The sequence below is a fragment of the Felis catus genome, chromosome A2 (genome assembly GCF_018350175.1).
Source record: "Felis catus isolate Fca126 chromosome A2, F.catus_Fca126_mat1.0, whole genome shotgun sequence".
NCBI classification, from domain to species: Eukaryota; Metazoa; Chordata; class Mammalia; order Carnivora; family Felidae; genus Felis; species Felis catus.
In genome coordinates, this window is record NC_058369.1 from 88435084 (window position 1) to 88449671 (window position 14588).

At 32.2% G+C, this 14588-nt stretch overlaps 1 protein-coding gene across 5 annotated transcripts in view; it reads right to left on the reverse strand.

The window, feature by feature from the left end:
• SEMA3A (semaphorin 3A) overlaps positions 1 to 14588 on the reverse strand; it is a 481474-nt gene that overhangs the window by 105653 nt on the left and 361233 nt on the right. For all 5 annotated transcript variants that reach the window (XM_045052318.1, XM_003982709.6, XM_019825395.3 and 2 more), the window contains one exon: positions 1609 to 1702. In XM_045052318.1, the coding sequence (XP_044908253.1) occupies positions 1609 to 1702 (94 nt within the window). The remainder of the gene's footprint in view (positions 1 to 1608; positions 1703 to 14588) is intronic.

The following is a 14588-nucleotide window of genomic DNA, read 5'->3' on the forward strand; positions in this document are numbered from 1 at the left end:
AGTTAACATACTGCTTTTTGAACAATATCTATCTTTTTTTCTTCAGTATGCAATTTAAATAAGTACAGGCTGCAAGTTTGCGCAAGGTAGAACTCCTCCCCTTTGTTTAAGACAACTTTCAAATTTCTGTGTGTGCACTTAAGGAAGTTATCTACATGTAATCACTAGGCCAGCTGTGAAGAGGAAAATTATAAGTGTGCTGTTTGCTGCATTCCTCCAGGTCTTAAACTTTTGTTAAAATGCTTCATGAATGTATCAAATGGACTGCAATTGTCTACATTTGAAAAGCAATAGAGGAGATAATTCATGTTGTACTGTTCTCATTCTTAATAGAAAAGAGATCAGAGATCAGCGGAACATACTAGTAAACACTAGAGAATAGTGGTAAAAATAGATCTTCATAGCTAATGCTGTAGTCAATATGACTAGAGTTTATTTTGCTAAGTAGAAAAAAAAGTTATTTTTTAGAAACAAAAGACTGGCAAAATTGAACCTTATGACCTATCAAATAATAACCTAAATTTACTTTTTAAAAATCTAGATTTATTATGCAAAATTCAATTAGACATGTTATGCTTGATAAGTTTCACTACCATTTTTGTTATGTTATGAAATAATTACCTTCTATATTTTCTAGAAAAGGAAACAAAAAAAGGAAAGAAAACGAAAGTTATATAATTTCTACATGATCATATAGAAAAATGTATTCAGGAACAGACTAATGACTCAGAATCTTTTGTGTTTTTGTTTGTTAGCACGCCTAAAAGTCCAAAAAAAGAAAAAAAGAAAAATTGTTTAATGATGTATCACCTTTTTTCACGTGTTTATTTAGTGGTAGTCTAAAGGTGATTAAAAGTATGTGGAAAGAATTCTTTATTTTTCAATACAGACAAAGTTTTCTCCCTCTTGAGCTTACTTCAATCTTTCTATCTCCATCCTTTGAAGTATGACTAAGGATTCCCCACCCATCTGCATTGCTGAAGGAAAAGAAGAAAGAAGACAACCAGAAAATGATGGTTAGAGGCAGGTGTAGAGGAAATACATTAAATGTTTTGTTAGATTTAAAAAATGGCGTAAAGCAAAAAACAAAAAAAAGATGAATAGTGAAGTCCTTCCTTCATTTATTCGAGGTGACACAATAGGTTCTCTGAGAATTGTATGACCATTAAAACTGTACTGATTAAGTTATCCAAATGTTGAGAGTGTGACAAATCTTGTAATTACAATGAACAAAGATAGACAATCTCATTCTTTCCTTCTGACTTGTCAAAATTCTCCCTTGAAACTCCTCTTTTATAAAAAGAAAACCAAAACGACTTACTCACAGATAAGAATTTTAAAGTCTTAGTGGAAATGTATGGTGACAGTGCAGGCAATTTTAAGGACACGTATTAAACCATTTTGATTGAAAAGAATCACAGACCAAACAGTACAATAATCAAAGCAGCATTTAGTATTTTTTTCTTCATTTTCAAAATATTTTAAAATATCTCAACTGGCATCCTCCTAAAATAGTTTGTGATTAGTAATGGAAAATGTTGGTATATAAAAAGTAACAATCTGGTTATTATCTATAGAAAATTCACCGTTTAACTGTTGACCACGCACCTATTAAAAGAGATGCCGTCAGCAGTTTAGGGTCATATGGACTCTTCCCACGGCCATTTTCAAAATGGGAGTCCTCCAGCTTAAAAATGTTATCCTGTAGAAAAGAGAAAGAAGGGGTGAATTTATTTAAAACAAGAACTATGTTAACATACCTGTTAATCAGAGAGAGGTTGAGCATTTGTGTCTACCATCAAGAAGTATTATTTGTGTAAACTTTAGAGATGACAAAATAATTTAAGTGGATTAAAACCAACTATTAGTAGCCAAGCATTTACTTGCTCAGTGATTATTAGTACCAATTAGCATGTTTCAGGTAATAATGTACAAATGAATTCTAAAGAATGAGACCAGTTGTGATAAGAATAGAGTGATCATTTTATCACATAGGTATGCCAACCATGACCCTAATGGCTCTTGAAGGAAAGAATTTTAAATTTAAATGATTCTTTTTCTTCCTTCACATAGAGGAAAATATAGCAATTCACTACATCAGATATCTAGAATAAGACAGATTATCTTACTTTTCTGTATGTACTTTCCAGAAGGAAATGCTAATTAGCCATAGCAGTCACTTGACCCACTCCATCATTCCCTCAACTTTTCTGTTTCTGTTTCTCGAGCATTTTTAAATTACTCACACTAGAAGGTGGAAGATACCTGAAACTATCTTTCTCAATTTCTGTAAGTGTGAAATATCACACTGTATGTTATGGAAGGTGTTGCCTGAAGGTAGTGTCATCAGAACAATAGCACAGAGGTGACATATGTTTATCACAGGAAAATCTGCTCAGCTGAGGCTCAGGTACCCAGAAACTGGAACATTTGACTACATACAGAAATAATTACAAGTACCACGGTAGAAAATATCCAGAAAGCACTGCAACAAAAGCCTTAATAAGGGAGTAAGTAACTCATGACTGAGACCCCATCTCAGCTACAAGTGTCTAGCTACTGAAATGTCTATGTGACCATGGAGTAAACCGGGGAGAGGGGTCATTTCTAAACCCTCTTTTTAGAACCAAATGCTCTGGGAATTAATTAGGTCAGAATATACATGCTTTTGCCAGTAGCACATTAACTTGTCCACAGGCTGAAATAAAATAGCTTTTTTGGCAATTTCTCTACAATTCACATAAAGTATTTTCTATCTCCTTAGAATAATAAAGGGTACTCATTTTATGGCCAATAAAGATCACTTTATTTAACATTTAATATTTCTGATGGAGCTAATGGCAGGGTTTCAAATCATGACTCTTAAAATTCATTTGAGTTAGAAAAGAACAGAGAAAAAGGAAGCCAACCAACAGTGTTTTCCATCTTTATTACTGTGAGTGAGAATTACTGATTTTAGCCTTTTTTGCAGTGATTCTGTATTTGGTAATCAGCTATTCCCTAGTTATGATGGTTGTTTAGCTGAGTTCTGAAATATACAGAGCACAAAAATTTATGGGATTTCTCAGAATTGTGCTAAGGTGCAGTGGGAAGGGCAGTGAGTCAGAAGTCAGGCCCACCTGGCTCAATGATTAGCTCTGTTATTTTTTTGTCACCTATTAATGTCTCTGAGCCCTAGGTCTCTAAAAGTCAATGGCAATAGGATATGTAACCTCACGTTTAAGGATTGAAGAACTGAAACAAAGCATTTTTGAGGCAGCAAAATAAAAAAAAAAACAAATTATTTTTACTTTAATACTGTTCATATAACCACTATAACCAAAGATTATTCAAATTTAGCACATATCGTTATCATTATAAACTTTCCTAGTATAATTTGAAAGAAATATTACTTTAAGACAGTTATGTGAGTTAGAAAATTATAAACCTATTTACAGATACAAATTTATCATAGGCACATATGAAAATTATAATATGAAACTTGACATATGCCAAGAAAAAGTACGGAAGAATCTCTTGAGTATTAGATTATTTTGATAAAAATTAGGTAATAAACCGAAATTTTCTCAGTAAAAGATACACACTCTGTTGCCACAAATCACAGAAAATGTTATTAAAATTTGTATGATTATTTCTCACAATAAGGAAGCAGTAAGGAGAAGTGATGGTGTGGCTGAAAATACTGTTATAAATATTATTATAAATTTCTTGTCCTCATAAGACATTTTATGACACTGACAAAGATAGAGGAGCCATCCATCAAAGTAGGAGTCACTGAATGTCTGGGATCATGTGTCCAAGTTAATAAGACAATGCCAAGGTAGATAAGAAGTACTTCCAACCTCATGTTTAATATTTGATTTACAAGGTAAAGGATTAAACTTCATAGAAGAGAGTTTAAGCATGTCAGTTATGGTTCGAGAGAAGATGAAAAATTACCTTTTGCCACGGTGTCAGATAATGTGCTCAAAGCTGGCCTTCGCCTTTCCCCTTTTTCCTTTAAATGTTAACTCTTACCCAAATTTCTGGGTATCCATCATGTAATTCTATATTCTTACACAGCTTTAGTAAAGAGTAAAACATTGAATTTCCTTTCCAGCCTACAGACAAGGGAGCCTGGAATAAGTATAATTCAATTTCTGAATAGGAAGGTAAAAGACTTTTCTTACACACAACTGTTTATAGTGTAAAATTCATACCCATTACATATAATAATGGGGTGCAAAGGTATTGGTATCAGACAGAACCAAGTATTATCCCGGATCTTTCTTTTATTAATTCTGGGCCTCAGGCAACTCCTACACCCTTCTGAAATTCCAATTAGTATGCACTCAAAAAATATTCATTAACTTCATTTTTCCATTGTCTATAGTTGCCACAATAAAAACATTCTTTCCTATATTGATTGATATCTCTTGCGCCACATTGGGAATGTCTGCCTATATTTTCACTGGTAGAAATTAGGATAGCTATTGAAAATATATGTAAATGCCTTGGACTCCCAAGATGCACTGAAAATCTTTCTTATGTACAACTAGATCACAGTCTAGTTCAAAAGCTTACCTGAAAAAAATATCATGAATTATAATATGTATAACATTTCTCAACTAAAATACACTATCCTTTTAATATGTCTGATGTGATTCATAAGAAACAACTATAATGCTGTTTTTTGTCTTGTAAGCAAGACCTATTAGATGTGTGAAGATATTAACCTGTTGTAAAAGAAAGAAAGAAAGAAAGAAAGAGAGAGAGAGAGAGAAAGAGAGAGAGAGAGAGAGAGAGAGAGAGAGAGAGAGAAAGAAAGAAAGAAAGAAAGAAAGAAAGAAAGAAAGAAAGAAAGAAAGAAAGAAAGAAAAAGAAAAAGGCTCTGTGTGTTAATATAACTGAAGAATAACACCCTATGTTGTCATATGTAACATATCACATAGACAACCGTCTGGCTGGGCTTAGAAGGGCTTTTGAAATCTGATTGCTATTCAATGATTTTCTGTTTTAAAAGTATTATATAGATCACACATGTAAGTAATAAGACCAGAAATCCTAAGACCAAGGTATACAATTAAACTTCATAGCTTCTATGTCTTATTTGGGCTGAAGTGATTTTCATTTTTAGAAATCCATGAACAAAAATCTAGCTGCATGGATTCTAATTGCTTTAGCAGATACTATGAGCATATCATATAAGTTATTGGGCTATATTTTATTACACGATTGCATCAGTTTTCAGCAACTATTTTTAGCTTTCAAGACCACTCATTCCCCTTTGTCTTTTGGATTTCCTGAATGTTATTAGACTGTGGTGAGGTAAGGCATTAGAGGAAATAATAACTGTGCTAATGTCTAATCCAAAGTCTTATAAATTATAAACCATTGGTGACATCATGGCAATAAATTTCCGAAATCTCAATCTTCCCCAAGTAATAAATTTGGGGCACAAAGTTGTAATTTTAGTTGTTTTATTTAATGATTAAAACATAAATGATGTTTGTAAAAAAGAAAAAAAAGGAAAAGAAAATCCTACATATATGTGACAGAATGACCATTTTGGGTGGGAAACTAAATAAAATTAAGTCAAACCAATACTTGGAAAGTATTTAAAAACATATACTATTCTATTTTCTTTCAAATTGCTCTTTCTCCTCTCTTGCTCCTTGTAAAGGACACCTTGTTTGCCAGTTATACTGAATTATCAAAATTTCCCTGGTCACACTATTCTTTTTCTCATCCCTGCCTGAGACCTCTTTCTTCTCTACTCACTTACTCTCAGCCCTCAACCCCAGGGTGAACTTCCTTTCCTTTAAGAGTAAATTAAAAAGTCTCTTCCTAGGAGAAGTCTTCAGAGATTCTTGCAGATATAATTTATTAGCTTCCTTTGTGCATATCCTAATTAACAATACTACGCAGGCAATGACTATATTGGCTTCAGCAAAGACGGGATGTAATAGGATCTCACAGGAAATATTGTGGCATGGTGTATTTTGCCCAAAGGAGATGCTTTTGTAGATCAAATTCATCTGGAATTTACTATTCCTAAAAAGGTGACTAGATCTATGTTGTGCAATATTATAGCCATAAGCCACATGCGGCTGTTTAATTAATTAAAATTAAAAAGTCAATTCCTCAGTTATGCTAGCTACATTTCAAGTGCTCAATAGTCACATGAGGTCTGTGAATACAGTACTGAATAGATGCAAACATTTCCAATGTCAGAGAAGTTCTATTGGACAAGGTAGCTCTGGATCCAGAATTCCATTCCCTTAAAAATCCATGAAATCTACAAGGAGGAATCATACTGGAAAGACAGTATAGTTTTTACTAACCAGGGTCATACTAAGTAACATTTAATGGCAGTAGAGATGAATATCGGTCCTGAATATTCTTGTGTGTCATTCTTCCATCTGAATCGCTTTTCTCTAATCTATGCAGTTACACATTTTACCCATTGTTTAAAGTTTAGGTCATGATACACAATCCATTAAATGTTTATTGATTTTACACAGCAGAAAAAATATTTTCTCCCTGAAACTTGCATAGCAATCTATTCATACCCTCTCAGTGTCATTTGTTACTTTCAGCGTTGATATTCCATGGTGCACATGTTTTTTTTTTTTTCCTATTAAATTGTTTTGAGTAGAGGAAAAGATATCATTTGCCAAATACTAAAATAGAACTTTGCACTGAGTTAAAGCTCAGTGAAAAAATGAGTGAATAAATGAGTAACTGACTTGAGTTAAAGAGGCTCTGTAGAAAGATTATATCCCAGGGATAGAAAGGACATAAGCCCTGGCTCTAGGGGCTGATAATTTAAGGATATGACCAGACAAACACAAATGTGTGGTAGAGGAAGACTACAAAATTCAAATATTTTTTTTCAACGTTTATTTATTTTTGGGACAGAGAGAGACAGAGCATGAACGGGGGAGGGGCAGAGAGAGAGGGAGACACAGAATCAGAAACGGGCTCCAGGCTCTGAGCCATCAGCCCAGAGCCCGACGCGGGGCTCGAACTCACGGACCGCGAGATCATGACCTGGCTGAAGTCGGACGCTTAATCAACTGCGCCACCCAGGCGCCCCCACAAAATTCAAATATTAAGGCAAGTTTCAAAGTGAGTTTTAGGGGAAATATGATACAAGTTAACTTTTTCATGTTATGTTACTGTTAATATATTATTGACACTTATCATACACTTCCAATATGAGTTTACTCTTACTATAAACGATAAAAATAAAACCTAGAAACAAAGAGTATAACCATAGAGTCCTTTTTGTTTTTACATCCCTATTCCTCTTTAATTTTCATTGGGCCTTATTAATAAATATTACCCCTCTTAATAGAGAAATCTTCATCGAGGGTAAAATGACCAGAATGTTCCTCTGCAAAACTTTTAAAAATTTTTTTAAACATTTATTCATTTTTGAAAGACAGAGACAGACAGAGTGCAAGCCAGAAAGGGATAGAGAGAAAGGGAGACAGAACTTGAAGCAGGTTCCAGGCTCTGAGCTGTCAGCACAGAGCCTAACATCGGCTGGAACTGACCAGCTGTGAGATCATGACCTGAGCTGAAGTCGGACACTTAACCAAATGAGCCACCCAGGCGCCCCCTACTCTGAAAAACTTTAAAAACCTTTTTGCCAATGTTCTATTTCTCCTGTGTATCCTATCATTCTGGTATAACCTCACCATTTTGTACTCACCAGAAATTACTTCAAGTAATCTCTTAGATATATGCAAGGGGAAAAAATAGCATATGAGAGGAGCTGTGTGCACTTGCTAAATGTAATTTTCTATTTATAAAAATACACAATTTCTTACTGGCATATTCATCTTTGGATCTATTTTGGAAACTTCCTAATTTATATAAATTTTATGAAACACTAATATAAATAATAATTAATATGCTAAATACATATTGAGCTGTGACTAAGAATTATGTTTGAAATGTGAAAGTAAAATGTCTATTTAATTCAATGGGGCATATGAGAAATTACAACAAAAATTATATAGCAATAGCATATTATACACACACACACACACACACACACACACACACACACACACACACACTATTACAATGCTTATAAAGCTATTTGGTGGCTATTTCAGTTAACAATAAACATAGTAAATGTTAATGGTGCCCTAGTATTTCAAGTATATTATTTCGGTTTAATCTTCAAATAAGCCAATTATTATTATACCAGCTTTATAGCTGAGAAGCTGAGACATTTTACATATAATAATCAAAACCACAAAGCTGATAAGTGACCAAATAAGAATTTGTTAACAGAACTCCTTCAAATCCATGTTTTTAACCACTACATTAAAAATGGATTTACCATATATATTATTTGAGACATACCCGAAAATAGAAAGTGGAAACCACAGGAGTTCAAAATGGAGCTAATTTTCTGAAGAAAGGCTTTACTTGATTTCATCCTTAAAAGATCTATTTTGGGGAGAGATGAGTGTATCTGTGAGCATGCATGTGTGCGTATATGTGTGCATTAGCTGTGGATGCAGAGGGTCAGAGGAGCTCATAGAGGGAGGGCAGACGAAGCAGATTATTCTATCTAGGGGAAACAGCATGAATAAAATTCCCTCAAAAATAAGTTCCTATTAGATAAATAACAAAGCCGAGTTTAGACAATGAGGAATATATACATACATTAAGAGATAAGGCTGAAAGATACATTTGGAGTCCAACTGTGGAAAGTTTTCTGTGCCAAAATAAGCACATTAGTGTGTATTCAGAAGGTGTCAGTGACACAGCGATAATTTTAGCTGGAGAACAATAGCATCAAAGAGGTGTAATATTATGATGAATCTGACAGTGATGTGCAGGATGATTTAGAGACATACGTGCCTGGTGGCAGGAAAAGAACCACCACCATAGTCTGGGGAGAGGAGAATTAGGTCTTGTTACACATTGCAGCAATTTAAAGGAATTTTGTATGCTGTAGGTTGTGTCTTGGTCAAGTTGTTTGGTCTAGCTCCTATGTAGCTCAATGTTTTTTTTTTTTTTGTTTTGTTTTGTTTTTTTAACTTGTTACATCAGAATCATCTTTCCCCAAGAAAACTGAAGCTAAGCATATACATGTTTTATAAGTAGTCTTTAGGGTTTATTGACTTTATGTAAAGAGTTTCCAAATTAGTTATTCTATGAAGACTTTTCTGTTTCTAACATGGTGTGATTCTTTATCCTATCACTCTGAACTTGGACATTAGCTTCTAGTTCTTTGTCCCCTCTCTCCTTGAGCATAATGCAGAGCATTATCTAGATTTTTAAAACCCATTTCCTTTGCATTCTCTATACACTGTTACTTAGAATTCATTTATTTTTATGAATTCAGCTTCTGAACTTCAATCTCAATCCTTCTGCTATTCTAATAATTCAAACTTAGTTTCCTGGCCTGTTTGAATCACCTTACTCTCCATAGTTATTTCAAAGCTGAGAACTTTTAAAAGTCCTTGGCTCTTCAAGAAAATATAAGACCAATTACAAATAATAAACTTCATAAAAACTAGTCTGTCAGAAAATTATTGGATTTATACATTGTAGGAAGATACAAAAGAAATGTAACTGTGGTCTCTGTTACTGTATGCTATATAAATAAAGCAAACATAATGTGCTGCGCCGATTATAATGTATGAATCTGCCTTATATTTAACTATGACTTTAGCCATTTCATATCATATTAGACTTTTATCTTTCTCTGCAATAAAAGAAACAAAACATCGCTGCAATTACATGACTGCTAATTATAAATAAAAAACCCAGACAAACCTCAGTGAAAGACTAAAAGAGAGATTAAAAAAAGGATTAATACCTGTAAGGATTTTTAGGTCTGAATATACTAACAATACCTTCTTTTCATATTGATAGTTTCGAGTAGTTTTAGATATATGATAACTATACTATTTGGTTTTAAATCCAAAATGTAGTACTTTCACGCTAAAATACCATTATTATGCTTATTCAATAATTGCAAATATGTTTTTAAATACAAATGCCTTGGAAAGAGAATTTTCCTAAGTACAGCTACAAAACCAGCTATATAAATGTTGTAACAAAAATGAATTTTATCTATTAAAAATAAAAATGTGCCAGTTATATAAAATATAGTCTAGTTTAATATTCATGATCTATGATCACTCACTAGATACATTCAGGCAGACTTTATTAAATATAATTTCTGTTTCCAATAAGTTCCTAGGATCCAAAATAGAGGAAGGATAACATTATCAGGGTAGACAACATTCTCATTAAGTTCATCTGCAGGTTAAATCTAAGCAGGGATCGTTGGCCCCTGGCCTCACTGATTTTAATGTCTATCATTTGTCCAAGCACTGTTTTAGTATGGCAGAAATCAATCTTACCTCTGAAATTGGTCTCCAGAGGTCCTATGGCTTTTCAGTGGTCCAGAATATACCTGTTGTTTGTAGTTTGGTAGATGTGACACAATATTACTGTTCATGGATTATGAAATACAGATTTTATGACTCATTGTGCTAATTACTGATTATTTTGGAAGTGCCAATATTTGTATCTATGAAATGGGAAATAATCCACAGATTTACCTCAAGGATTAAATGAAATATATTGTATATTAGTATAGAGAAGCATATTTAAACCATATAGATATCTAGTTAATTATTATTCTGATGATTATAAATAGACAACAAATGCTACATCTTTGCTATGACAGCATGTCGATAACCCATTTTCAATGATAATAATAGCTAATACCTGTTAAGCAACTCTTGGCAAACACAGTCTCCTAAGTGCTTTGTAGGTATTACGTTTCAACCTCACTATACCCCTTAAAACACATAGTGTGATTATCCTAGTTTTGTAGATGAAGTAACAAAGACAAAAAATGACTTGTCTAAGGTCACACACATAGCTAGTACGTAACACAGCCAGGTAACCAATTTCTAAAATCAGTAATAACTGGAGAAATTTAAAAAACCTATTTTTTGTGCTTGATTTGCACAACCATGTTATTTCATCAAACATAAATGCTGAATACACATCAAACATAAAATGCTGTTATAATATTATCTCTTAACTGCATCTTACTTCATGAATACACATCACACAATAAAACATTTGTTATAATATCTCTTAACTCAATTTTGCATTCCCTGTAGTTCAGGCATATGTTAGGCCTTGAATGAATCTTAACTAAATTGATCATGACAGATAACACTATATTTAATATAGTTCTTGCATTATACTATTAATATAGCAAAAACAAGTAAAATCAATTAACATATTTCTAACCTTGTTTGAAGAAAAAATACATGAAACTACTTTGTTTCCAAGTCTGTGAAAAATTAGTCTGTGAAGAATTATTCATTGTCTTCCTAGTAACAATATACAGTCCTTACAGCTGGATTAAATAGGATTTGCCCTCTAAATTTAAGGAACCTGAATTTATCTGGGTTCCTCAAACAAACAGTGACATAATTCATCTGCTTTTTGTCATCATTAAAATTAATGGTATAAACCAAGGAAAACGGAAAGCATATGTGTTCATACTTCACGTAGATTATGCTTTTAATAGGAGCTTAATTTGAGTTTATGCAGATATCACATACCTGTCATAATTATTCAGCTATGAATGCCTGTTAACTCCCAAGGTATATAACAATGAAAGGAAAAATTCTATATTAGCTAGAATGAAAAATTACAGAACATGAACAATTTACTCTACAGTGTTTTGCCCTAGTGAGACATGGTAAAGTTAAGTTCAACCACAGAGCAAATCAATGGCTCACCAAAAATAAAATAGTGGAACAATTCACTTGATCGTTCTTTCCATGTGCTTTTTAAGTCTTCTATGTTGAAAGCACAGTTACTTTTTCACTAGCCATCTTATCATTTCATAAAGCATCAGAGATTTTTTTATCCTAAACTGTGAAAGTACAGCGCTTTTTGCTAGTTCTTTTTATAAATGTGTTTATCACATCCATGATTAGACACCACTGGGAATTTTTATCAACTTAAATGTAGATATGTCAATAGCAATAAGCATATGTACTGTAGGAAGTATTAAAATCTACTCGTATGGATTCTTTACATTTCAAGATTTTTTAATAGATACTATCTGGGAAATGATGAGGCCAATAGAATTAACATTTTATTTATACCAAGGTATGCTTAAGTGAAGCCTGGTCACTCAAGTACTATCATAATCATCTGTAAATATATGATCTTCTTTTAGCAAATTAGAAAATATTGAAATACTAATTGTTTTGGCAGAGGTATTGTAGGAGAGAATCCTATAAATTCTTTGTGAGAATATAAATTTTAGAGAATTATTTGGGAAATATTTTAGTTTTGGAAATAGATACAAATGGAAAAAAAGGAAAAAAATAAAAATTAAAACAAGACAATTCACCTTGAAATTTAGAATACTGAAAAAAAAAATAAAAACCAATAACAAGAGGGTGATAAATTATGTCATATCTACGTAATTGATTATAATGCAGGCATAGAATAGATATATCTATTAAATATTTTATTTACATATTAAATGTTATTAATACCTATTAACATATCGCCAAAGCACTAATGCCACAACTGTGTTAAGATGCATGAAAAAAAATGGAAGGAAATTCATTATGATATTAAGTCTCTAGATTACATTATTTGGGTATTTTTTTCTGTTTGTATCATTTTGATTTCTCTTAATATTTTATACAATAATCATGCAGCTCATACATTAAAAAACAACAGGGTCTCTATATCCTACTATCTAAGTAAATCTTCCAATTGGCAGTGCATGGACTGAATCTGACCTGGCGACATGCTTTATTTGTTGGGCTCAGATTTTGAAATCTTGAAACTGAATATCTTTTCATGAGACTTAGGACTTTTCATGGGGTAACCCATTTCCACTGTTCCCCACTGTTTTGAGTTTCTTTCTCCATCTTTTTATGTCACCTGCATGATCACCATAGGCATTTGAGTTTGCAACCCCTATAAAGCATTGTAGCTTAACTTAATCACCAACAAATACACTGCATTTATATCTAATAGTCTCCATTTTTTAGATTTACTTCATATAACAAAGTCCTCACAAGGAATGTGGTCATGCTCATATATCTCATGTTAGAAGTACTATAAGGTTTAGCAATTAATCATGGTTAAACACAGAAGTTAATGGGGACTTCAAAGGGATTCGAAACTCTAATTGTCATAGTATCATAAATCTCCATAGCTTTTTGCTCATTCTTTCCATATAATTAAGTTGATCTATATACATACTGTTAACAATATCTATTTTATTAAAAAATGGGTGGTTCCAAATATGTACATCTAAATTAATTACCCAGAATCTTTAAGAGTTGAGCTTTAAATATGTATAGTTAACTGCTGAAAAATACAGGCAAAGCAGTCCTTATGGAAGTACCCAGATGTTGAGTGGCTTCTTTTGCTTTCAAATTAATGACCATGGAGACATTCTATATCATACAGTGAGTTGACTTTTGGGTCATTATTTCTAATCTATTACAGTAAAAACATGAATTATTTATAAATGAATCTCTCTCACTGGAATTAGTTTCTGGCTATAAAGCAAGATTTCTTTGTTATCAAATAAACATTTATAAATAAATAATCTAGGATAAATCAAGTATTTTTATTTGGTTTATTAAGTAGAATGTCTGATGCTGAAAATTAAACTGTACACCTAAAATTACCATTCACGTGGTTTGGAAATTTATAGAATTTTAAGAGACATTTTCGATTAGAGAAAACAGTGAAACTTTATTATAGATTATTTTAATAGTAGTTGAAAGCTCAATTAGTATCTTTCTCAGCTTATTCATGGCCATTTACTCTTCTTAAAACTATACTTTAATCCCTGTCTTTAAGAAATTTAAAGTTTTAGATGTAGGGAGAATGTTACATAAAAATTGAGTGTAGTAAAAATTACTGTGAGTTATATATTCTACCTACTTTGTGTTATACAAATTCAAAGTGAAGAGATAGTTTAAATGAGTTGAATCAAGAATGCACATGATGTATTTGTGGTACACTTAAAAGAATGCTTCAACTTGAACAATAGACAATGTAGGAATAAAAGAGAAGAAAAATTTAGCAAAATTATGTTCTGTCTAGGCACTGTTAAGTAAAAAAAAAAAAACAAAACAACTGTCAATATTTGCCCAAGTCTATGTTTGATGAATGTTGATGGGTAATACACATAATTACAATCAGAAAGCCCATAAATAAAAATTATGCTAATGGAAAAGCTGGAAGAAAATATGCAAATATTTAAAAAGTTATGTTGGACTACTGATTATTATCTATGTATGCATTATAGTTATGAATATGCATACACACATGTACATATACACACATATGCATGTATTCTATATGTTTGACCTAATATGTTACATATAAACATATAAACAACTTGAACATAACATATTTTAAAATCTTAAGTATGATAGTGGATTTACAAGTATTTTAACATACACGTACTAACAGACTATAATGTATACTTTAAAGTTTAAGAAAACAGACCCTTTTCAAAAATTATATTGACTAAAGATTCCCTATTTTCTTCTGCCCTT